General features: G+C 45.7%; 1 protein-coding gene across 1 annotated transcript; it reads right to left on the bottom strand.

Annotated features, from left to right (window-relative positions):
- Positions 1 to 26570, bottom strand: Il10rb (interleukin 10 receptor subunit beta). Its single transcript, XM_015478702.2, has 7 exons — positions 26377 to 26570; positions 24782 to 24905; positions 21187 to 21344; positions 18047 to 18213; positions 13895 to 14039; positions 10418 to 10575; positions 1 to 691 (listed from the first exon to the last, which is right to left on the bottom strand). Exons 1-7 carry the CDS (start codon positions 26423 to 26425, stop codon positions 404 to 406), a joined length of 1089 nt encoding a protein of 362 aa, XP_015334188.1. The 5' UTR covers positions 26426 to 26570; the 3' UTR covers positions 1 to 403.
- Between the last annotated feature and the right edge of the window lie 7 nt (positions 26571 to 26577).

Here is a 26577-nt window from a genome sequence, read left to right as displayed (position 1 = left end):
TTAGATAAGAGAATCAAACTTTAACAGAGCACCTGCAGTACATAAAACACAGATAAATAGAAAAAGAAATATCAAAGTCTTCCTGAAATCCAAAAAAATTCATGTCTGTCCAGTGTGGTGCTGACCACTTTTGAGTTGAGGTTGGTTTTTAGGTTAGTTGATCAGCACTCTGGTAGGATTTCATACCATCTCCATTTCATCTCTAATTTTAAATATTTGTTTCTCACAAATAAAACATGATCCTTGTTTTGATGAGTACGAGAGGCTAAAAATTATACTCTTTAAGTCAATTTCTTTTTTAATCATTAAAGTCTTTTTGGAGTGGTGAGTTCACAGGATGGAGTATTTTTGCCACATGAGCCTTCAAAGCTCAGCTCCTTGGACAAGTCCACGTGTAGGAGTTCTAGATTTGGGGTTTCCTCAGGCAGTCACTCTGATCACCCTCTGAGGCAGATGAGAGAAGTGGGGAGTCCCCGTACGGGTCTCCTCCTTGGAAATGGGTCTCCCCCTTGGAAATGAGCTCCGGGGGTCCTGGCCCAGATGGAGTCCCAAAGCTGCAGCTGTCACCAGGATTCTGCTTGCTGCTTTCACAGTCTTCTGAAATGACACTTAATTTGTCAAAAACTTCGTTCTCATCCGAGAGTGGGAAGGAGAAGAACAGAAGCTTGCTGTGATGGGGGTTGCCCAGAAACTGTTGGGGGAAAGAGGACAGTTCAGTACCATTTCTTTTTTCTGGCCTTACAAAGATTTTATATAGGATTTCTGGGATGAAAAATATTATTTTAAAAATGTAACAGTAACAGTACGGTGCTTCCTTTATAAATAAAAAAACAGAATTATCATATTATCTAGCAATTCATTCCTAGGTACAGTTCCAAGAGAAATAAAAGCAGTTTGTTGAAGAGATATTGGTACACCCATGTTCACAGCAGCATTATTAACAACAACTGAAGGTGGAAGCAAGCCCAGTGTCCACGTGTGGATGAACATACAACAAATGTGGTGCATTTGTTGCAATGGAATATTAGTTAGCATTAAAAAAGAGGAAGTTCTGAGACATGCTACACATGGATAAACCCTAAAGACATTACACTAGGTGAAACCGGCCAGTCTCCAGAGGAGAAATACTGTACGATTCCATTTATTTAAGGGTGGAAGAGTTGGATTTATAGAGGCAGATAGAAGAATGGTTATTGCCAGGATTTGGGGGAGAGGGGAAAGAGTTTACTTTTGGAAAATGAAAAAAGTTCTGAATGTGAATGGTGAATGGTGGTGATGGCTGCATAAGAGAAATGAAAATCAAAACTAAGATTTCACCTCACTCCAGTCAGAATGGCAATTATCAGGAATATAAGCAACAATAAGTGTTGGCGAGGATGTGGGGCAAAAGGTACACTCATACATTGTTGGTGGGACTGCAAATTGGTACAACATTATGGAAAGTTTCCTCAGAAAACTTGGAATGGAACCAGCATTTGACTCAGCTATCCCACTCATCAGTTTATACCCAAAGGACTTAAAATCTGCATATTACAGTGATGAAGCCGCATCAATGTTATAGCAGTTCAATTCACAATAGCCAAACTATGGTACCAACCTAGATGTCCTTTAGCGGATGAATGGATAAAGAAAAGATGGTATATATACACAATGGAATATTACTCAGCCTTAAAGAAGAATGAAATTATGGCATTTGCAGGTAACTGGATGGAGCTAGAGAATAGCACACTAAGCCAATCCCAAAAAACCAAAGGCCAAATATTTTCTCTGATCTGCAGATATTAATTCATAATAAGGAGGGATGGCAAGGGAAAAATAAAAGTACTTGGCATTAGGCAGAGGGGAGTGAAGGGAGGGGAGGGGAGTGGGGGTAGGAAGGGTAGTAGAATGAATTAGACATTAGTACCCTATGTACATGTATGATTACATGACCACGTGATTCTACAACATGTACAATCAGAAGAATGAGAAGTTATACTTCATTTAGGTATGATGTGTCAAAATGCATTCTATTGTCATGTATAACTGATTAGAACAAATTAAAAAAATACACCACCAACAGAAAATCTAAAGTTACATGACATGTATATACTTTATATATTGTAGTTTTCGTGTGTGTGTGTGGTGCTGGGGATTGAACCAGGGACTTATGCATGCGAGGCAAACACTCTACCAACTGAGCTATATCCCCAGCCCAGATACCCCATAATTTTAATGTAAACTTTATTACTTGCTCTGATTTTTAGGCATGCTTATTTTTGCTTTATTGATTTTTATGAACTGCTGAGCATCAGTTTGATATCAGTTGAAAAAATTTATAAAAGTGGGTTTTTATTGTTGGGAAGTATGTAATTCTGGTACTCATTTTGTAAAATCCCAAATATACTCTTTAAAAAAATGGGGTGGGGGAGGTTATGATGGCCAGGTGTGGTGGCACACGCCTGTACTTCCAGTGACTGTGATGGGGGTAAGGGGCTGAGGTAGGAGGATTTCAAGCCCAAGGCTAACCTGGGCAACTCAGTGAGATCCTGTCTCAAAAGGAAAAGAAAAAGAGCTGGGGATGTGGCTCCGTGGTAAAGAGCCCCTGGGTTCAATTCCCAGTATAAGAGAGAGAGAGAGAAAAAGATTACGTGGAAATTTTGTGCCATGTGTATTTTACCACAATTTTAAAAGATGCGACAATGAGATGTGCAACTCAGTTGCTAAGTGATCCCAGGTCGCCCTCTGATAGTTCCTTTTTTATGTGGGTGTGCTGGGGATTGAACCCTGGGCCTTGCACATGCTAAGCATACACTCTACCAACTGAGCTACATTCCCAGTCCAACAGGGAGGACTTTCAGCTCAATCATGACGCTGTGGGGCATACGCAGCCTGGCTGGCATTTCCTCTAGGACTGCAGGCCTGGATGATCATGTCTTGGAAGAACACATGGTCTCTCTCACGTCCTCATGCTGAGTTAGGCCCTGTTTGACGTTCCCCGCCATCCTACCTGATCCTTGATTTCAGCCCTTAGCCCTGAACTATCTAGGATGGTAGTGGCTACTGACCACTTGGAGTGTGGCTAGATTGTTCTATGTGTGCTGTGTGAATTACAACCTATTATGTAGGGGCTATGTAAAAAAAAAAAAAAAAGAATGTAAATACCTTAATAACTTAAAAATACATTGGTTACATGTTGAAATGATGCTATTTTATATACATGAGGTTATATAAAACATGTGATTAGTGTTTACTTCACCTGTTTCTTTTTACTTTTAAAAAAAATCTAGCAAAGGGGTAGGGGAGGGTTATGATGGCCAGTGTGGTGGTGCACGCTTATGGCTTATGATATGTTCCTATTAAATTGTGCTGTCTCAGTACATTTGATGGACACTGACTTGTCCACAGGTCATTTCTCTCATAGACAGGGCCAGTTAGGGACAGGGAACATAGTCCAATCACACTTATCTCTCTAACACTTTGAACAATGAAGATGCCCAGATATACTTCTGGAAATCTCTGCTAATTTCACGTTCTTCAGTCTTCATCCAGATAGAGGAGCTATGCCCTTAATGCTCACAGTTACATAGAGAAACATGTATTGGAGAAATTTTTTAAAGCTTTGCACTTGTAACCTGTCCCCTCCCGATGGAACGTCGTGGTCCCCCCTTTAATCCATTAGCCCGTTCTGTCCTGCTCAGATTTTTGATATGCTGCAGCTGCTGTGCCTGCTGGTTTGGACCTGTCACGATTTCCACCCAAGGAAGGGAGTGGGGAGGCCAGGGGAACTGTGTCCAGTTCCCTGCTGGGCAAGGACAAAGCTGGGAGGAGGCGGGAGCTCCCTAAACCTCATGTCCAGTGGATCCACGGTCAGAGTCTTGCTGAAGTTACCCGTTATTCTCCTGGGGAAGGGAGAGGAAGGGAAACCAAGGGAAGGTGCACTAAATTTCAAAAGAGCAAATATCGGGCTGAGTCTCCCGGTTGGACCCAGAGAAACAGGTGGCAGCTCAACAGCTCAATGTTGAATAACCTTTTCTGCTCTCAACTCAAAGCTCCCTCCCAGCTCATCTCCCTAAACCCCAAATCATTCTCTGGGCCGAGATTAACACATTCTATACAATAAGAGCCAAGATGGAGAATTTGGTGCTGGGGAGACCCCGATAAGCCCTGAAGTGCTTTGGAACTTCCTTGACCCTTACTCTTCTGGGCCCCTCTCCAGCACCCCAACCTCCGTGTTGCTCAGATATTACAGGAACTGCCAGCCTCGCAGGGGAGCGCTCATTCCCACGACCCCCTCCATTACACTAGCCTCAGCTTTGATTTGCCATCTGTTCTTTCCTGTCTGACCAGTTTCTTTGATGGAAAAGCCAAGCAACAAAAATAGCAGGTGAATAGTTTCCTTTTGGTTCTCAAGAAAATACCTTCTACCCAGAACAAAGGGCCTGACCCTCTTTTTTGTTCTTGTGCCTTCACAAGCTCACGCCTAGAGGATTCCTGATGCTTCCTAGTGCTGCAGGGCTTGCAGGCATCCTGTGGAGAAGGTTCCAGCTGCTCTCAAACACTCGCCCCCAGTCATGAGTTCCACTTTCTATCCACAGAGGGTGCTGCCCTGTGCAATCCAGACCCCTTCATGGTGGATCCCCTTATTCTCCAGCTTCCTGGAATGCCAACAGCTGGAATGGCTCACAGCCGGGTCCCTCGCTGGGCAGCGCCCTTCACAGGAGGCAGTTACCTTCCATAATACCACGTCTCTTCCCAGGGGCAGCCCTGACTGGTTGGTGTGGGGACAAAGGCTTTGTGTTAGCTATCACAATGCATCAGTAGGGCCAGAAGTTCAAGAAGTGCCAAGGCACGGGTAAGGCACACACTGCAGAGGGTGGCGAACTCGCCCTATGAAGAAACAGGGACCTGCCACATCAGGGAAGTTGGAAGGGTCCCACGGAGTGGGGCATGCTGGAACATTCTCTCCAAGTCAAGACTGAATTACCATATGTGACATCCCTGAAAGCAGGAGTACACTGAAACACCAGATCCTGGAAGCATCCGGGACATAGCCAAGCCAAGGTAAGCATTATGTTGAAGGAAGTGACTCATGTAGTGGAAACTAGGGAAAAGAGTGTTATCTGTGGAAACTGCTTTCTAGCACGTGACCAGACAACTGCTCCTTAGATGCTGGAATAAAGCAAGCTAATGACACTGCTGCTCATGTGGCTCAGCCTAGAAGCCCCCTCCCTGAATTACCTGGTGCAGAACAAGCTGTGGAGAGGACATGTGCTCATCCAGCTGGCTGCCACTGGATAATGCACCACAAAAGATGGAGGTGTTATCCATCTAGCCTGTCGCCACTGGACCCTCCCATGAACAGTTTTCAAAAAACCTTATGTCTCACATGTCATCTTGGGTATCTTCTTTTTTGGGAGAGGGGGGGTACCAAGGATTGAACTCAGGGGCACTTAACCACTGAGCCCTATTTTATATTTTATTTAGAGACAGGGTCTCACTGAGTTGCTTGGCACTTCGCTGTTGCTAGGGCTGGCTTTGAACTCGCCATCCTCCTGCCTCAGCCTCCCCCAGCCGCTGGGATTACAGGTGTGCGCCACTGCACCTGGCTATATCTGGGTATCTTCTTTGGTTTCTCAGCAACTTATCTTGCTACCCCAGCTCAGTGGGGCTATGAACAGTCCATCATATGTCACCCCTCCCGCCACTAAGAAGAACGAGCTAGCTTGGTAGGTCCCGTTAGGCACTGGAGCAGCACATTCCGCACATGGGGATACGCTACAGGGTGTTTATCAGGAGACTGAGGGCTGCTGTCTGGGGGGACCCAGGGTGGGCAAGGGCCCCGCAGCAGGAGTGGACTACAGAGCAGACAGCTCTACCTCTGCTTCCAGACAGGTGCACTCTCTACCATGAGGACAGACTAACTGAACCTGATGGACATGTGACCTGGCAGATCCTTGAAGTGTCTTTGGTGCAAAATGACCTTGGGTGGAGTTCACAGATCAATCCTAAGAAAATCACAATGTGGACACTAGAGTTCTGGGATCAGGCTGGGTCATCTGCAGCAGATCAGGATATCCTGTCTGGAAAACAGCTCACTGAGTGGTATGGAGGCCTGGCAGATGCAGAGCCTCTGGCCATGAGATACTAGGTGACAATGCTGTCCGTGAGTGACCACTATGAAAGTTAGGTACCAAAATGGAGCCACTTAAATCAAACCAAACTAAATGGAATTGGAAGGTCTTAAGCAGGGGTGGGGATGGGGTAGGTGGGACCCTCATGCATGATTTCCCTGATAACAGGAACTATTACAAGAGATTCTACCAAACCACAACCTTGCGCAAAGACTATCTCTTCAAGGACAGACATCTGCCCAAAAACCACCTTCACAACCCTGTGCTGACACCAAGGTGGTTATTGATTCTCAGAGCCAAGGATCATTACTTCAAAACCACTTATGTAACTTTCTTCAATTTACCTTTTAAAACACCTGTTTCCTTTGCCTCTCCGGGTGAGCCCAAGGGTCCCCATGGTTTGCCATGATGCATGTTCCCTGGATTTGCGAATCATCCATCCTTCCATCCTTCCTCCCTTCCTTTCTTTCTTGTTTTTTTTTTTTTAATGTGTGTGTGTGTGTGGTTTTGGGGATTGAAGCCAGGACCTTGTGCATGTGAGGCAAGCACTGTACCAACAAAGCTATATCTCCAGGCCTAAAATCATCTTTTTTTTTTTTTTTTTTTAGAAAGTTTGTGTTTGTTACATAAACTGATACTATCTTTGGGGCCTGTTCAGTCACATCAGATCCTAAGACAGGGTCAGAAGGCACAGGTCAGTCACATATATAGGTGGCTCAGACTCCCATGTCATCTGTCCCCATGCACCTTGCTCTGCCCCTGCTCATACTGTGAGTAGATGAGGGACAGGTCCTTATGACCAGCTGAAGAAGAAGGGAAAAGCCAACCCTGGTTCACAGGCAGCTGGCATGGCATGTGGGTGCAACCTGGAAATGTCCTGCTGTTGCACGGGCTCCCCCCCTCAGGCAGAAAGCCCTCCAACAGGTGGAGACTCCGACCATGTATCCAGTCATCTACTTTATGTGTAAAGTAAAGTGACCAAAGATCAGGTTTGCCATGGACTCACAGGCTGAGGTCATGGCTGGACTGGAGATTGGAACCTAGCAGAAGGAAGGCTGGAAGGTCAGGGACAAGGACATGTCCCTGGGGAAGAGGCACGTGGGTGGCAGTGTACAGCTGAAGTGTGTGAATTTCTGTAACACATACTAACCCCCACTGACAGCATGTGCCATGGAAAGGGAAGAACCAAGGAGACAGGATGACACAGCCAGTGGGCAGCCAGCCTCGGCCATTTGTCACCCATATGTGGCCCAGTGGGCTCATAAACAGAACAGCCACAGTGCCACGGATGGAGGCTCTGCATGGACCCAAGAGCAGACCTCCTGCCCCCCAAGACTAACGTGGCAACAGCTGCGGCCAAATGTCCAACCTCCTGTAGTAGAGATCAGTGCTGAGCCCCTGGGATGACAGCACCCGCAAGGAGACCAAATGGCCACCTGGTGGCAAGTTGATGACATCAAATCCCTTGTTCCCTGGAAGTGATGGATCCTTATTAAGTGGACAGTCATTTCAGAAATGACTTGCCATTTTGTGTCCAACAGGCCTCAGTCGGCACCACGGAGGTCTTACTGAGAATTTGGTCTACTGGCACACACTGTAGCTTGAACTGTGTCCCTATAAAATTTTACATAAGTCCTAACCTCCAGTACTTCTGAATATGAACTTACTTGCAAACAGTCATGAAAAAATGATTAGGTAAGTTAGAATAAGGTCGAACCGGAGCACAGGAGGCCTCTGGTCCAATATGACCGATGTCCTTATTAAAAGGGGAAATGTGGACATGGGCATACCCAGGGAGAAGGCTATGTGAAGGTGAGGATAGAGGGTAGGGTGAGGCTTCTATGCACCAAGGAATGCCAAAGACTGTCGGCAACCAGCAGAAAGTAGGGGAAAGGCCTGGAGTGACTCTCCTCATAGCTCTCAGTAGGAACCAATCCTGCCCACACCGTGAACTCAGACTTTCAGTTTGTAGAAATGTCAATATACTGCTGTTGGATAAGATACCCAATATGCCGTACTTTTCAGTGGAAGTTCTAGTAAAATAATCCTGATATCTAAGAGGGCCAGGAGTGGGCACTTGCCCATGGTACCCACTAATCATATCATACAACGCACCAGCCAGGAAGAATAAAAGAATGGCCTGTTCAAAGTGGGATGCCTGCTTGGAGACAATACCCTGTGAAGATGCCCCCAGCACCTGGCACGCACCTAGAACCAACAACCGCTATTTGTTCCTATGGCCTCAGGAGGTAGAACACATGGGTTCAAGAATCAAGAGATAGATAAAGGAGTGGCCCTGGTCACCACCTGGGTAGATTTTGTGAGTCTACAGCCCATGAGCCAAATCTAGTCCACTGATTATTTCTGTACAGCTCATGAGTCAAGATTTTTAGATGATTACATTTAAATGGTTATATACGTACCTGTGTAATTTCGATTTTACCACTTGGTCTGCAAAGCCTTAAATATTTTCTATCCAACCCTTTAAGGAATAGTTTGCTGAACCCTAGTCCAGAGGATTTTAGAGTAAGAGCATTTGACCAGTGAACACAGCATGAGGCCCATTCAACTTGACACTATGGCTGCTGCTTCTCATGCAAGACCAGTAGGCAAAGAAAGGAGTGGCCACACTGGTCACCAGGAAGGGCTAATGCTGCTGCCACACTCTGGTGGGTGCCCAATGGAGTCACTGGGGCATCTCCTGGCTCTCTCCTGCCCAGTTCTGATGCAAATGGACAGGCAGAGCAGTCACTGCCCAAGAAGGGCCTGGGGGCCAGAGCTCAGTCCTGCTAGGCCAGCAGAGGCTAGTCACAGGACGGGAGAGGATGAATGATGGTGAAGGAAAAGACCATGAATATTACTCGTGGTCTTGGAACCAGCTGCAGTGGTGGGAGATGGGGTTTGTCTTACTAACTTGCTCTTGGAACCTTCCCCAGGAAAAGAAATCCTGAAGGAGCTGCTCCTGGTAGGTCCCAGTGGTCCAAGGGGCAGGCTGTGGCGGATGCTGAGAGAGGCCGTACAGCTCTCCCTTCAGGAATGAGGTGCCTGCCCTCTCAGCTGCCAGGAATACTGGTGCTGATGCTTGTACCTCGTCCTAGGTGAGGTCCCTTCCCCGGGGTTTCCTGTATCTACCACATGGCCACTGAGGGGTTCCCAGGTCCAGCTCTCTTGCCTCAGCTTGGGATACTTCTGAAGGGCTATTCCAGCTCAGAGCCCTTGGGGACTGGATGAGGCCTGTGTTGCTGCTGCATGATAGCTCAACCTCTCTGTGCCCCATTCTGCCATCTTCACTCCTTTAGAGGTATCATGCCCAAGGAAATTTACCATGGAGCCTTTTGAATGCAAATTTCTATCTTAGTGTCTTAGATAGGTGCTTTTTGGGTCTGCACTTGGCATATTTTCAATTTTAAGTGTCAGTAAATAGTTGTCCTTCAGTATCCATGGGGATTGGCTGTAGGACCCCTTGTGGATAGCAAAATCCACGGATTCCTTACATAAACTTGTGCAGTATTTGAATGTAACCTATGCACATTCTCCTGTATACTTTAATTATCTCTAGATCATTTATACCACCTGATAAATGTAAATAGTTGTTATACTGTATTATATAGAAAATAATGACTAGAAAAAAAACTCTGTACATGTTCAGTACAGTTGCATTCCCCCTCCCCCACCCCCAGATATATCTGATCTGCAGCTGGCTAAGACCATAGATGTGGGACCTGTGGACATAGAGGGTTGATTGTGTATCCAGAATTTTATTTCTTACGGCCTCTTCAGTCCTACAGTCTTTAGATGGATTAAATCTTTTTTCTTCTACATCTTGAAAATTGCCTCCCTAAAGTCTCAGATGCACAACCAGATTGAAGTCATTCTCAGATATTCCCAAACTAAAAGCACACCTCTCCCTGATCCCATTCTCACCCTCGGCTCCTCGCTGGCACTTGGCCTACAGTGTTCTCTTTCTCATCTTCTCTACTGGGAGCTTTGCTCTTTCCTTTCCTGCCCCACAACCATCATCATGGCTTCCTGAGGACTTGGGGCTTTGGGCAGTGAAGGCCAGAGAAGGCGCCGTCCAGGTCACATCTGAGACAATCCTTTGCTTTCTTCCTAAGGGCTGGTCTTTGGACTCAGGTTTCTCTGAAATGGGCATATGGCGATGGACCAGCACACAAGATGTGTACTATTCCCCAGGAAAATACTGTCTGGAACAGGCAGCCTTGACCTTGGAATGGGCAGCCCTGACCTTGGAGAACTCTTCCAGCAGGGGTTTTCTAAGGCACATCTCACTCCCTCCTACCTACCTCTTTCAGGTGCTGTGGAAGTGAATTCCCAGGGGAGAAGGTGTACTTGGTCTTCTTGTAAATGTACCACAGGGAGACAGAGCAGCCGAGGAACATCAGGAACACCACAAAGACCGAAGCTATCAGCACGACGGCCACCACCCAGGAAAACGTTGTTTCTGCCAGGGACAACAGGGTGGGTTACACTCTTGTCATGTACAGGTTGGATCTCAGTGACCGGAAGGCCATGTTAGCCACTGCAATTCAATGGCAATCCCTCAAAAGAGCGCCCATTTGTCCATCTCAGACAGCGTCTTAGAAATCCTGGAAAACACAGCAGAGGGGTGGAGGACCCAAGGTGCTCATTGAGTCGCACCCCTTTCCTGTTTCTTCAAAGTTTGGTCTCTGGGATTACGAATAGCACATATAACAAGAATAATAAGCAAGGATTTGGGTCAATTTACTTACTTTTAGGTGGCAATAAGCCCCCTGCTCTGGATCCACCTCTTCGGTCTTGAAGCAGCAAACCAACCCCCAAGGCCAAGCCCAAGGGAGAAAGAGCCATGGTGCAGAAGCTCACCACTAATGACTCCACCTCTGAGAGACCCACCAAGCTGCAGCACGGCTCCTGGGAGCCTGAGTTGCATCCCTGGGATGACCCAGCCCCTCTTGAGCTTCTGACAGAAGGCCCAGCCTGTTTAAAGAGCACACCCCGTGGCCTTGCCAACATAGACCATGAGCCCCTGACCTGTCCTCCTGAGAGCTTTCACTAAAAAGGGCTTGCCACTGTGAATCTTTCCTCTCCCTTTATGCATACAGTGGTCTGCTACAACCCGGGAGTATCTTCTTCAAGAAACTGAGCACCATTCCTTTGAAGCTACCAGAGAGGACAGTCCCCAGGGGAGAGTAGGAGCCTGACTTTGATAAATGCCAATTAACAGACACAGGTGGTCTAATGGCAATGGCATTTACCTGAATTTTGTCATTTTTTCACTCCCTCATTCTTCTGTAAGGGGTCCCGTCTCCTCTGCATAAATGGAGCGGGCTCTTTCTCCTACTGCAACACCACTGAGGCAGATCTGGTTTTACAGACAGAATCACACTTGGCTTCTCCAGGACAGTATCCAGGACATCACCTGGTCATTCCTGGTCACATCTCTCTTCATTCACCAGCAGGCCCCTTCTCCAGTTGCCCTGGCAGCCAGGCCTCCCTATGCTCTGCCCCTGCCTATCAGTACCACCCTCATGAGTAAAGTCCAGTGCATTTGGTGCCAAGAGAGGCCAGGAGATCGAATTCTGCTTATTAGAGAGCAAGTCATTTGAAAAGGATTGTTTGTGGGGAAAATGTCAACTGTCACTCAGGGTTGATCAAAGAACTCTGGGGGCTGGGGTTGTGGCTCAGAGTAGAGCAGTTGCCTAGCAATGTGTGAGGCACTGGATTCCATTCTCAGCACCACATACAAAAAACCCCCCCAAAACCCAAGAACTCTGGACAGTGTATTGGTCCTGGAGCTACCTTAACTGCAGGCATCTGCTGGTATCCCAGGGAATGCGCCATGTGTGTGACTCAGAATGGACATGCCTTAAATACCGGCATCTGTGCGGGGGAGAGGCTGGGAGGCACCTGCTGTGTCTTCTGCCTCCTTCCCTCCTCCTCTTCTGTTTGCATCTTTGCTGGCACTGCCCTCGCGTGTCTAGCACGCGCCCTCACCAGGTCCAGGCCTCTATACTAGCTCCCCATCAATTCCTGCTTCATGTGCTAGAACTGTCACTCACTCAGGGGTGGGGCTAGGCTCTGAAACAAGACAGAAGAAAACGTTTTGTTTCCAATGTTCTGGGGAACAAAGCTTTTAAGAGAGAAGAGGTGTCAAAGTGGGGACAAAAGGCAGGAAACATACATATGCAGATTTTGCAGTTAGCCTGCTAGCACGAACAACTCCTATTTTCAGATTTTTTGGTATCCTTTAGGTGGGGGGTGGATGTGTGTGCAGGAGACAGGGGGGCGATGGGAGGCGGAAGGCAGGCAGCCCTTCAGCCTTTCTCTCACTATGAGAAAATACAGGATGCAGAAAAACAAGTTACCAGGATATTCCCCTTAATTTCAGTCTATTTCACACTGTGGGACAGACCACCTTTCTGTTTTATCCATAGGGATGTGATGCCTCAGTTTACCTTTGGAATGAATATGCAGGCAGAAAATTACAGGGGACACAATCCAGGCTTAGACTGGTCTGTGTTTTTTTCTGTCCATGTCATTTACTAGCTGAGTGCTTTGGGTAACTTAATTGTTATCTCTGAACCTTCATTTTCTAGTCTGTAAAAGGGGAAAAGATCCTTACAAAGCTCTCATTAAAAACTGATCGTAAGGGCAGGGGTTGTGGCTCGTGGTTGCGCGTTTGCCTAGCACGTGTGAGGCCCTGGGTTTGATCCTCAGCACCACATAAAAATAAATAAAGACATTGTGTCCATCTACAACTAAAAATATTTTTAAAAAACCCCACAACTGATTATAAGATTACATAAAGTGAGAATGAAAAACAAAAACAAAACCAAAAAACCCACCCAACCCCCAAAACTAAAATGATATTTGACAAGAGCACGTTTTTGGTCATTTCCTTTTTCCCTTTCTTTTATAAAATGTTTGGCTATTGTCAGAGTAATCACTTGCAGTTGTGAACTATTTAAACTATTTTTCTTTTTGATCAAATTGTACCCCTCATGCCAAGCTTTGTGACATGAGTGGCCCTATATGTGTCCCACCTTCCACGGTCTGAGCTTCCCAAACCCTTTGACCGTGTCTCTGCGTTACCAAAAAAGGCTGCTCTGCTATGCAGACATGCGGGCGACAGTGATCCCCACGAAGCTCAACCGCCACATGGTGCACATAAAGCACCAGCACCCAGGCACCTGCTCCTCTCTCCCCTTCACCTGCCCCCGTCTGCTCTTTTAAGAAACATCAAGTGTGCAGGCACTGGGCTGGACACTGTGGTCCCCATCATATGTGAAGGATGGAGGTGAGGGCCTATCTCATAATCGACAAGGGGCTATACCAGCAGCACCAGCTGAGGACAGTGATGAGGTTCCCAAACCCTCCCTGCCAGTCCTCGTGCATCTGCAGGACTGGTGTATGCCCTGGGAAGGAGACTTCCAGGGCGCATGGGGGTGTGGCAAAGCTCCAGCTCTGCAGGGTGGTCTGGGGAGAATGGTCTTGCTCTGGGGAGCTGGAGAGCGCAGTCAAGCAGGGCGAAGACGGGCTTGTGGGGCCAACTTCAGCTGCCCAATGGACCACCCTGCCGTCAATGCCTTGGGCTAAGTGAACGAGCAGTCTCAGAAGCAGGCATCTCCTTCTCAGCATGAAGCTGACCTTCAGAGGAGGGGATGCTAATTCCTGAGCAGGAGTCTGAGCAGCTTGTGATGATGCCTGAGGATTGTGTGTGGTGTGTGTAATTCTTTTAAAATGCTGCAGAGGCTGAAGCACACACTGTGCGTCTCACTCACCCTCCATTGTTCGCTCACACACAGGCTCACTCCATTCCCCAGTTTTGTTCCGAACAAGAAGAAATGCTTGAACTTGAATGCAGTAAATTGTCCAGGGCTCCAGGTTTCTGAGGACCCCAAAGTCATACTGAAGAGTAGTTTGAAACTGGTAATGGGGATGAAACAAGAACACATCTTAACAGTGAAGGGAGACCATTATTTTTTCTTCTCTTTTTTTTCTCACACTTAACAAGCTGTGATTACTGCTTCAGACTTAAAACAGTAAAGAACAATGGCAGGTGCTCGCTCCTCCCAGCTCATTTCAGGGACTCCACACTATTCTAAGGGATGCAGCAAGACGGACTGTGATGCTGACAAACCATCTTTTCTTTTCTTTTTTTAAATATATATATATTTTTTAGTTGAAGATGGTCACAACTAAAAAAACTTTATTTATTCATTTATTTTTATGTGGTTCTGGGGATCAAACCTAATGCCTCACACATCCTAGGCAAGCGCTCTACCACTGAGCTACAGCCCCAACCCTGACAAACCATCTTGTTTCCCAAATTCTCTACCCTAAATGATATGCAAACTGCCTCTTCCCCAAAGATAAACCAGTTTTAATGGGTTGAACTGTGTCCCTTAAAAATTCTTGGGCTGGGGATGTGGCTCAAGCGGTAACGCACTCGCCTGGCATGCGTGGGGCGCTGGGTTCAATCCTCAGCACCACATAAAAATAAAATAAAGATGTTGTGTCCACCGAAAACTAAAAAAAAAATTCATAGGTTGAAGTCCTAACCCCTGGTACCTATGATGTGACCTTATAGGGAGGTAGGGCCTTTACAGAGGTCACCAAGTTAAATTGAGGTTATGAGGTGGGTCTCTAATTCAACTGGACAGAGGAGTGGGACAAATCCCCGCAGCTTCAGATGGAGCACGGCCTTGTGGACACCTTGGTCTTAGATTTTCAGCAGACAATAAATTCCTGTGGTTGAAGCTACCTAACTGTTGGCATTCTGTGACAGCAGCACTAGCTACTAATACAGAGCATGTTTCTGATCTTGGCTGCGTGGGGTTCTCCAGAGGCCCTGGCTTGCTCAGGGAGCATTCCACAGCCTGTTCTTCCCTGGCAGCTGGAGTTACTGACTCATCTCAGTTGAAGCTGAATGCAATATATCATAATTAATGAGCTATTTCTCAATTTGAGAAACTGAAGTAGTTCCTAAAAAAATAAAGGGCATTAAAAGAGCCTACAGAGCGAGTGCAGACTCCTTTTTTTTTAAACTTTGGCACCTGGATTGGTGACAGCTTGATTACTGTATAAAAAATCAAACTCTCTGAGGGCAAGATTTGACTATACTGTTGAATATATGAAGAGAATGACAGAGTTTCTATGAAGTTAATTTAAAAAACAAACAAAGCAAACCAAACCACACCTAAAAAACTCCTGGCTTTCATTTCTAGAAGTCCAGTGCCTCTGAAGCCTTACAATGCAGTTTTTGAAAAAAGACTAAAACTCAGACCATAAGTGGCAAGCATATGTGGAATTTCTAAAAGTGTTATTAGTGTAGGGAACTAATCTGACTGTCTTGAAACGTTTGCGTTCTAGAAGGGAACCATATACGTGGGTAATGATGACATTTAGGCCCCTGGGAGGGAGCAACTGGGGAACCAGTGGCCTTTCCAGCAACACAACCCTTCCTTCCACACAATCCGGCAAAGTGAGAGGACAAATGTGTAACGAGATGCCTGTGCCGTTGCTGGTGGAGTGTTCTAGAAGCTTAATATAAAAGAATAAATATAAGAAGCTAAATATAAAATGGGATTTGCATTTCATGCTTAGTTTAGTGTTGCAGGCACTTAGCTACAGTGGGGTGAGTACAGAGCCAGATCCTTAGAGGAGGCTTCTCACCCCGGAGGGGGTTCTGGGTCTTCTCTTTGAGTCTCAGGGGTTAGCAGAAACACCTGCATTGGATGAGTGGGTGTAAAACCAAATATTCTGTGTTGCTTTCCAGGCACATTTCCTGGAGTCTTGACTATAACCAAATCAGCTCTTCTATGAGGAAGCAGATGCCCCACATGCCAGGGTTTGAATGTATGTGTCCCCCTGCTATTCCTACCCTGAAGCTAAATCACCAATATGACAGTATTAAGAGGTGGAGGCTTTACAAGGTCACAAGTGAGCCCTCGTGAATGGGATTAGTAAGCTTGTGAAAGAGGAATCAGGGGCTCTGCACCCCCTTTGACTTTCATCTTGGGCTAGTTAAGATGCTGCAACAAGACCTCATCTTGGGAGCAGAGAGAACAGCCCTCACCAGACCCTGAATCTTCCAGTGTCTCCATCTTGGCCTTTTCAGACTCCAGCATATATCTCCAGTATTGTGAGAAATAATTTATACTGTTTATATTTTACACACTTTGTGCTATTCTGTTATAGCAGCAGGAACAGATTAAGGTACTGCATCATGATGAGGAATTGTGGGGGGATTAACTTTTATTGTTGTTGTTTAGTATGTGTGTGAATGTGTGTATTTAATTAAGACGATAAACATGGGTGATCTCTTCCTCCCAATTTTTTGAGAAGTAAGTGATATGAGCAACATTTAATGAAATATATCCTATATAACATATATGTAAGTCAGTTTAGGACTATGAAGGGTATTCAGTTCAGTAGGTCTGAACTGGCAAACTAAGTCTGCCCAAGGATGAACACAAAAGGCCTTAATAGGTCTACATAAAGGGAAGGGGACCTCATGTAGTGATCACATACATTGTTCCAGGAAATGGGACATGTTTTTCATTTTGTGATTAAAACTCTCCAACAATCCTATGAAGTGAATTATTACCCTGTTTTATGGATGAAGTGGGTTATTATAACCGTTTTGAAGATCTGAGGAAGCTGAAGACATTCATGTTACCTGAGCCACATGGTGGCAGGGGAATACTCCCATCAGGTCTTTCGGATCTGAATGATATAGAAAATAATAACCCCAGGGGGCTGTGGTGTGGCTCAGTGGCAGAGCGCTTGCCTGGCATGTGTGAGGCACTGGGTTCAAGCCTCAGCACCACATAAAAATAAATAAATAAAATGAAGGTATTGGGTCCATCTACAATTAAAATGTCTTTAAGAAAAAAAAATAGTAATAAACCCAGGGAGAAAAAAAAAAAAGAACAGTGAGTCCCAGGGAGAGAAGGAAAACAATGGACCCTGGACTTTCACGACTGTCCCCCTGACTGCCCAACATTCTGCTGTGATTCAGTCTAACTAAACCCTACAAAACTCAGACCCCTATCGTAACCAGCTGCCATTATCTCTTTTGAAAACGTGCCCCTCAGGTGCTTAATAGAGCATCGCTGATCCACTGAGGTCTGTTTCCATTTCTTTTTCTTTCATTTTGCTTTCAAGTTCCAAAGCCAAGTTTTTAAAGGAGTTGTTCCCTAAAGAGGAGAGCAACAGCGAAAACTGTGGTAAAGAAGGCGAATGGTGGCCTGGAATGGTAGCGCATAACAGTAGTCCCAGCAGAGGCTGAGATAGGAGGATCATGAGTTCAAAGGTGGCCTCAGCAATGGTGAGGCACTAAGCAACTCAGTGAGACCCTGTCTCTAAATAAAATACAAAACAGGGCTGGGGAGGTGGCTCAGTGGTTGAGTGCCCCTGAGTTCAATACCTGGTACCCCTACCCCCCTACAAAAAAAAAAAAAAAGGTGAATGTAGCGTCCTGGGGTAGGGGGTGCCTTGACTACAGACTTGACATATTTGATATGTGACTGATCTGGGGCATGGGGTGTTGACGCCATGACTCAGCAATCATTCAGCTGGTCACCTGATTCAGTGGATTCCAACTTCCCCCACCAATTGCTGACTCAGCCCTGCTCTCTCCTGCAACTTCCCTTCCTGGGAAAAGGGTCTATTCTCGTCATGCAGACTTCACCCTAAAACTTGCTTTCTGTATTTCCATTGGGGGCTGGGAAGTTTGAGCCCAAGGTACAGTCGTGCTTCAGCCTGGGAAGCTCTGGCTCTTAGAGGACCAGCCTTAGATCCTCTGGACCATGGATGCTGCCGCCTTGCAAGGCCCTGCCTGGGTGGACTCCTGCCTTCTTTCATCGGGTCAAAACTCAACAGAGAACATGGGTGCCCACATTGAAGTGCATGTGATTAGCCAAGTTTACCTTCTTATCAGTTCCATTTTTCCAATAGTGCACATTGTAAGTCCATGAGGAATAAAAGTTCTTCATGGTCCATGTTTCTGGTTCATTCTCAATTTGGGGAGCTAAGAATTGCATGTGTAAAGAATCAGCAAGTGCTTCTACTTGCACTGCAGGAGGTCCAATAATGGCTAAGTATAAGAACAAATCAAAATGATAAATAATAAAAGTCACATTTTTAAAACATTACTGCAACACTAATTTTTTATAACTGTGCAGGACAATTAGTCTATTTAAGTACACTGTTCTTTGATTGACCTTGCTATAAATGAGGGGGTAAAGGGTGATAGGTGGAGTTTGTTTCTTTAAAATAAAAATCTGATTCATGCTTCTAATGCCAACTATTCAGAAGGCTAAAGCAGGAGGATCACAAGTTCAAGACCAGCTTCAGCAACTTAGCAAGACCCTGTCTCAAAATAAAAGAAAGGGCTAGGGATGTGGCTCAGTGGTTAAATGCCTCTGGCTTTAATCCCTGAACCAAACAAACAATCAAAAATGGGCTGGGGATACAGCTCAATGTAAGTCACCCTGGGTTCAACCCCCAACACTATAAAAACAAAATCTGATAATCTTTATCTTTATTAATCACTTTAGTTCATTTATGTCTATTATAATTTCTAATATTTTTAGAATTATTCCAAATCCATTATCTTGTGTTACCTGTAAGGACTGCTTTTAAAAACATTGTATTTTATTTTGTTTTTCCTCCTCCTCTTTTTTCCTTCTTCTGATAGCTCAAATTTTCTTTCCTTTTCTGGGCTGGAACCTACAGATAGTACTTCTATTATTTTCAGTGGCAACCCTAACACGCTTAACACATATAATTACCACGTGAATTTTTCTAACCTGTCTTTTTCTAGATCTAACCTATCTTTTACTAGATCAGTTTTCCCATTAGAATCTATGTTCCATGAGAACAGGTTTTTTTTTTTTGCCTTGTTTGCTACTGGAATTTCAACGCTGAGCATGGCCTGGCACATAGTAGGTGCTTGATAACAATCAGAGGGAACAGCTCGTGGCTCTGGGAAACTGCACTGTGTTGACCTATGTCCTGTATTCTTTTCTGGCCACTGTTACTTTCTGGGGGCTGCTAAGGAGTCTACTTCTACCATTGTAATCTGCTGGTCTGAAAACCAGACAAGAAAATTTGTTAGATACTTTCTCAAAGCCAATATAACAGATTCCCCATGATGTCATGAAGCACTTTCCTATTGCTAGAATACTTCAGGAGGTGAATATCCCACATAGGGCCAGAGCTGCTAAGAGCATGGGCATAGGGGCTTGGGTCTGAATCCTTGCTCTGCCACTTATCATCTGTGTGACCTTTTGACAAGCTGCTTAGCCTGTTTTTAAAGGGAACTTCCACAGATGGGACCTAAAATAGGATTTGGAACCAGTCAGAATCAACTGGCAATTATAGGAACAGAAACCTAAATAGATGGTCTTAAACTTATGAAGGCTTCACTTATGATGTTTTGGACTTTATGAAGTTGTGAAAGTGAGCTGCATTGATAGAAACCTGGGATTTTGAATCATGCTCTTTCCCCAGGCTGTCGATATGTAGCCCAATCCTCTCTTGCAATGCTGGCCAGTGGTGACCTGCAGCTCCGTCAGTCACACAGTATCAGGGGAGACAACCGGTACTCTATTCTGGGCTGTGCTGCTTAGCTAGGATGTTTGAAAGGTTTTGGGTCTTAAATGCATTTTGATTTATGATATTTTCAGGTTATGATTGAGTTACAGAAATGGGACTCCACTAAGTCAAGGAACACTACACTGAGTTTTGAAGACGTGACTATTGTTAAACTGGACTTTTTGTGTTCATTTTTTATTTGTTTTTATAAAGAAAATCTTAGAAAAGATAATATAACTTTGATAATTTTGGATTCCAAAAATAAAAGTCTGCCCAAGCTGGGACAGAATTTGGGAAAGAGAAGGACATCCTGGCCCCATAGTCTACGAGGGAGAAACACAAGGGTCCAGGGCAGGAGACGCATACAAAGACCTTTCCCTGCATAAAGATAATTCTCTCAATTCTTCCCTCTGACTGCTTCTTAGAGGGCTTGTTATGGTTTAGATAAGATGTGTACCCCAAAAGCTTACGTGTGAGATAATGCAAGAAAATTTAGAGGTGATATGATTGGGTTATGAGAACTTTTAATAAAATCAGTGCATTAAGGCACTGATATGGATTAACTGGACAGTAACTATAGGCAGGTAGGTTGTGGCTGGAGGAGAGGTCACTGGAGGTGTGTCTTTGGGGTTACATTTTGTCCCCGGTGAGCAGAGCTCTCTCCTCTCTGCTTCCTGGGGGACATGTCCTGAGCTGATTTTCTCTACCACACCCTTATGCCATGATGTTCTGCCTCACCTTGAGCCCCAAGCTATAGAGTTGGCCATCTACGGACTGAGACCTCTGAAACTGTGAACCCCAAATAAACTTCTCCTCCTGTATGTGGTTCTTGTCAGGTCTCTTGGTCACAGTGGCAAAAGAGCTAACTAAAATAGCGGGTATGTGAGTGTCTTGAAACCCTGAATTGTCTTTACTGCCTTAATTGCTACATGGTAGTTTAATTGGTTTTCAGTTCCTGATACTCTAACTGTGCTTGTGGTGGGTCCTCATGGCCCTCTGGGTGTGCCCTAGAGCTTTCTTACCAGCAGCCTGATCCCAGCCCACTCGACATCAGCTCTCTCCCCTTCTGTCCTTCCTCTGGGCAAGCTGCCTGTCTGCATATGGCCTTTCTGTCCCCACACCTGTCTATACTCTTCTGCCTTTCATGTCATACTTTTGTTGAAATCATAATTCAAAACTGACTCCCATTCAGAAAACTGTCATCTGAATCCTTCTCATTAATAGTGCTGGCCCCAATGCCATGAAGGCACTGAAGTTTCAAATTTATATTTAATTATTTCATTTCATCCTTTCCTGTTGTGCCCCTGTGCTTCTTTAAGGCCGCGGCCTTCTTTGTTATATTCCTCAAGCTCCTTGTGCAGAGCTATCCACTTCCCGCACACTCCAAGAATTCTTGTTGATAGACAACCCAGGTGGAACAAAACCAAGGCAAGCGATGACACCCAACAGAATGGAAATCAGAATGGCTTACTGTCATCCACAGGGCAGAAGGAGATGTTCACCCAGTCTGAATATTCATCTGCAAATTCAGACCTGACTCTCAAGATGTGGTCGCCATACTTGGAAAGATTTGAGAAGTCGCACTGGGTCGAGGTAATGCTCTTGCATTTATCTTGGAATTTCCTATAACTACACAATTAGAAAGACAAAATCATGAGAGCTCGAACTTCAGCTTCTTTCAGGCTGACTGGTGCTTTATTCTTTCTGCTACCAAAGACTAACTGGGGACAAGGACAGAAAATAAAGCAATTCTTAATCATCGATCTTGATGAATTACATGCATGATTTACATTAGCACTTTCCAAACTGTGCTCCGTGGGATACAGTTAATGATCCTTAGGTCATCATAAGGCATTTCAAAGACAATCTATCTCATGGACAAATAATTTTGGGGGAAATTGCATTAAACATAAAATTAGATGTTTTCATATTAGAATCTCCCAGAGACCTTACATCCTAATAAGCATGTGTCTTTCCAGAAAGGGGTTGAGTATTCAAAATATTTGACCAAGAAAGCTTCCTTCCTTCCTTGGTTGTGTATATCTTAAAGCAGTGAGGCATGACTTGTGAGATTTTGATACACACAGATTAAGTAAGTATATTATGCTGATTTCAAATAATGTCCTAGAAATGGTTCACACTGTTTTTATTCTAGAAAAAGTATAAAACAAATATGAATTTCAGTCAGGACAATAGCCCCAACAGCGACCACTGAAGACAGAGTGGAAAAACATCATGTGGAAGAAGAGATGACATTTGGAAACACCGGGATGCTAAGCAAATTCCACCTCCCACAACTTAACCTCAGGAGAGCCTGAGGAGGGTAATTGGCACCATCTAACCCATGGACACACAGCCTCCCTTCCTGTAAGTGAGAAGTCTGACTAGTTTTCCATTGTATCTTCCTGTCTAAATGTCAAAACCACTTTGGCTGTCCTCAGAAGTAACAATGATGGTGATGCTGATAATAATAGCAACATTCATCAGCTTAGGGGTCAGGTATGCAGAGCCTAGGAAACCTGTCCAACTACATTCAGTTGTGTTTCACTTTAGAGTCTTGGAGACCACATCTCACTGCATTCTTGGTGATGTTTAGAACAATCCCTTGCAAAAAGTAGGTAGAGACAATTGTGATCATACTATTTTATAATTTACTTTTCCCACTTAATACGCCCCAGACAATGAGTCAATTAATCAACTCTTCATGGCTGTCTTATATCCTATTATCTGGAAAATCCAGGGGTCATGTCATTAAGGGACTTTCTCACATTTGGCCATTTCCTTAATTTAAACTGATGTATCAGTTGGCTGACAGCATTTCAAAAGTTGTTTTGCAATAACTTCTAGGTTATTTTAATTGCTTTCACAAATAACTCTTTCCCCATTCAATAGGTAATATGACCCCTTCCCCATACTTACATCTAAGTTTTGGATGTTTCCATATTGTAACCACCAATCTATCTTCTAGAGAGCCCCATCCTGGCCAGCCTGACAACAGACGCACAACAGAGAGCTCCTGTTGTGCAACTGTTCAGGTTAAATCTAAGCAAGACTTCTGTGAAGCCAAGTAAGAGGAATCAGATCTCCTGGGACCAACGTCTTCCCCAAGGACGTGGCCAGCATGTGTTTATTTGCCCTAGCACATGCCATGTTCTGTCTGTGGTTTCCTGAGGAGGACAGCTGGAGCCCAGGTGCTGACTTGGTGAATGACCTCTCCCATACCTTCACAAAGTCACTGAGACCTCTGTCTAAAAGACAATGGCAAAACTACTACAATGGCAAAACAGCAAAGCACAGACCCACCAAAATAAACCACAGGGAAGAGAGACAGAAAGAGAGGTGCTATGGTTTATTCCCTCTAAAACACATGTCGGTGTTTCCCCACTGTGAGGTATTGACCTGGTGGACACTTAATTGACTATGTGTTCAGAGGGCCACTGGGAGGTGATTAGGTTTAGATAAAGTCATAGGGGCAGAGGTCCCATGATTGAAGACTAGTGGCTTTATAAGAGAGAGACCAGTATTCTCATGTGTTGCTCCCTGTCACTGCTGCCTTGGGACCCTGCCAGCAAGAAGGCCAGATATAAACTTTGGCCTTAGACCTTCAAAACTATGAGGAAAAATTTTCTTTATAAAGCTCCCAGCCTCAGGTATTTCATAGTGGTAATAAAAAACAGACTGATAAAAGAGGATAGTTAATTTTCCACAGTGAAATCTCTAAGGATTTCCAGACTGAGTGGAGAAAAATATGAGTCCTAGGACTTAGTACTAAGAATATACCTCAGGAAAAAAAAGTTGTGGAATGACCTTCCTTCAATCCTTGGACTCTATACTGTAGACTGGATGAAAGCTTTGTGCCATGTTGATGTTCCTGAATTTGATAACTATACTGTGGGATATAAAAGATTATCCTTGTTCTTATGACACATACATTGAAATACTAAGGGGCAAAGGGCATTCTGTGTAAGAGATAAATAGGAAGGAGGGAGAGGAAATGTGGCAAATTTTAAAGCTGGTGAATTTGGATGTAGGCCATCTAAAGTTCTTAGTATTATACTTGAAATTTTGGAATTTTTTGTTGTGTGAAATTATTTTAAACTAGAAACAAAACAAAAACTCAACTTGTAGATAAAGATTATCTTTTTTTTTCCTACTTGGATTCTAGGACTTCACGGGCCTTGGGTGTGTTGATTAAATGACAGCTGGGTGGGGTGGGGGATGGGATTAACAGGACTGAAGGGAATCTCCTCCTGCCTCACTGAAGGGCTGGTCAATCCTCCTCTGAGCCACAGGCACGTCACTCATTGGCCTTGGGCCTCCTGCTGCTATTTGTACCTGGTGTGAAGGTGTGTCACCTATAGTCCAACCTGTGGCAGATGGTGACAGGCTGCCAAGGGAGGGGTGGTATGGACTTCTTTATCTTTTATCAGGGAAATGTGACCAAGCAGAACAGGTAGAGGGTGTTCAGAGCACTCCTGAGATAATTGTCAGGGGTGACAGTTGTCTCTGCTGTTGTCCAGAGTCTCTGCTGTTGTCAGACAATGGAGTTTTTGACAGTCCACTGGGCAAGTCAACTGCACTGCTTGGCACTGGGGTGGGCTGCTCTAATCCACGGGAGGCGGTGGATGGTGTGGGAGCAGGGGTCTTCCTGCCTGCTTTGCATACCTTGGTTTCTCAGATAGTCAGCTTCTATTTGGACACTGACTTGTATCAATATTACTCTAATAACTGGAGATGACAGCAGTAGCATTTTCCTCTTAAAATACATCAGTGGTGATGAGATAGTTTTGGCATAGCACTGAGTCACCGTGAGACTACCACTGTGGCTGACTACATCTACACCCATGATAACAAGTCCAGATCTACAACCAGCCCTGTAATAAACAGTCCAAGAGGGAATCATAAAAAGGAAAAGCTGGCCACAGGAATTCCCTAGATGGAAAGAGAAAGGTCAGCAGGAAGGCTCATCTTAGCTGTCATGGGTGACAGTTAGGTTCCCTCCCTCTATGGCCTGGCCCAAGGCCACCATGTTCTGGCACCTTCCTGCCAAGAGCCACCAGACCCACCTTTGGTATTGAGTTGTGAAAGTCAGATTCCCTTTATGAAAAACAGGCGACATCCACTGTAGAATGTTCTTGAAATTAACTGACTTCATTCTGACATTTTCAGGAGGTGGCACCAGCCCCGATGCTGTAAAAACAAAGGAAAAAAAATATATAACTTTTTTTTTCATTAAAAAATATTGTCCCCAAAATGACACATTCAACACCTTGGTCTCCCCTAGGGCTCTGTGTCTTCAAATGACATGTAGGTGAGGGAGAGAGGGAGGGTGTGTTAATTGTGCTGAGGAGACTAGATTTTATTTGAAGAACTAAAATCTTCTTAGTTTTAGTTTAAGAAGAAATTTTGGGGTGGGGGTAGGTAGGAAGCAAAAATGAAGTGGGGACAGATGATGGTGACCTGCATTAGAAGAAAGGTGTGAGAGTTAGGGCTCAGCAGGTGGATTTCCGATCTATTTCCAGAGGTATAAACTCTAGACTTTCTGATGTGGTGAACTGAAATGAATGTCCATTTCTGGCTTATGCATCTGGTGCCCTGATTGGAGCCTGGGCAGGGAACCATTTCAGTTCTGAAATGGGAGAGGCTGAAAAAAGATTCAAGGGGGGAGGTCAGGTAAACAGCTGGATAAGCCAGCTTGGCCCTCACAGGGAGGGCGGATGTGAGGTAGAGGCAGAAATTATTTTTAAACTTTTAAATAGAATTTTCTAGACATACACACAAGCAGAGAGGAGAGCATAATAAACACACCTATCACCCGACTAGTACCAATAGACACAAAGGTGAGAGTCACAGGTCTATTATTTAATGCCACTGGTCTGTTGAAACTTAGGGGCGGGAGAGAAGGCTTGGTCATGAACTCAACTACAGAGAGATCAGGCAGAGGATCCCAAGTAGAACCATCCTGAGAGGTATGGAAGAAACTGGAGAGTGTGGGCTTCAAAGGCCAGCACAGAGTTCATCCCAAATAAGGAAGGGGTCAGCCATCGCGCTGTTTGAACCTGGGCACTCGTTGTAGAGGAGGGCAGAGAAGGTTTCACTGGATTTAGCTCGCAAAAGCCCCACAGCGGAACACTGGGCGGCAGAATTCAGATTTCAAGGCGCAGGGCCGAGTGCTTAAGGGGAAGGTGATGTGGACCCTTCTGCTAGCAGGTCTGGTGGTGATCGGGCAGAAGGAGGAGGATGTGTAATGGGCCTCGTGGAGGGGCCGCCTCCAGACTCCAGGAGGGTCTGAGACAGCCGCCGGGGGAGGCTCTGTGCCTCTCTGGAGGCCGCTTGGTTAGGACGCACCGGCGGGAACTGCAGCAAGCGCGAACACAGCACGCGGGGAGCGCCCCTTGAGATCGCCGGCTGGACGGTGCGGGCCCGGGTGTGGGTGGGGCTCCTCCCCAGCTTCAGGATCCAGGGCGGCGGCCGCAGCAGCTTGGTGCGGCGACCGGTCACGGCACTGGGTCCCTTTACGGGCACCCACCGGCTGCGATCTGGGGTCGCCGCCTGGGGAATCGCCACCCCGCGTGCGTAGCAAAGCATCTCGCCGGGCCTCGCGGTTCCCTGGCGCCTCCGCCCGCGGCGGTCCCCCTGCCCCTTCCCGCAGACCCCTCACCTGACACCAGCAGGCAGCCGCCCAGCCAGCAGGCGAGGCTCCGCGCCATGGCCGCGCCGGGGGCGGGCGAGGGCGCCGGGGGCGCCAAGAGAGCGCGAGACACTAGCCGCGGCCACCACCCCGCGCGCGCTTCCGGGAACCCGCTTGGAGCGGCCTCAGCGCTCTGCCCCGCCGCGACCCGCCCCGGGCCGGCCCGCGCCG

The sequence above is a fragment of the Marmota marmota genome, unplaced genomic scaffold, assembly GCF_001458135.2.
Source record: "Marmota marmota marmota unplaced genomic scaffold, marMar, whole genome shotgun sequence".
Classification (NCBI taxonomy): Eukaryota; Metazoa; Chordata; class Mammalia; order Rodentia; family Sciuridae; genus Marmota; species Marmota marmota.
Note: the sequence above shows the minus strand (reverse complement) of the source record. Positions and strands in the feature narration are given on the sequence as shown.

What these genes read in the sequence shown, in the direction of transcription:
- Il10rb (XM_015478702.2), bottom strand. Translation starts at nt 26,425, where the DNA reads ATGGCGCGGAGCCTCGCCTGCTGGCTGGGCGGCTGCCTGCTGGTGTCA. An exon ending in TTCACAACTCAATACCAAAG is followed by an intron (nt 21,345 to 24,781) that starts GTGGGTCTGGTG and finishes CTAATTGTGTAG; the next exon opens with TTATAGGAAATTCCAAGATA. An exon ending in AAAATGGAACTGATAAGAAG is followed by an intron (nt 14,040 to 18,046) that starts GTAAACTTGGCT and finishes CCCCATTACCAG; the next exon opens with TTTCAAACTACTCTTCAGTA.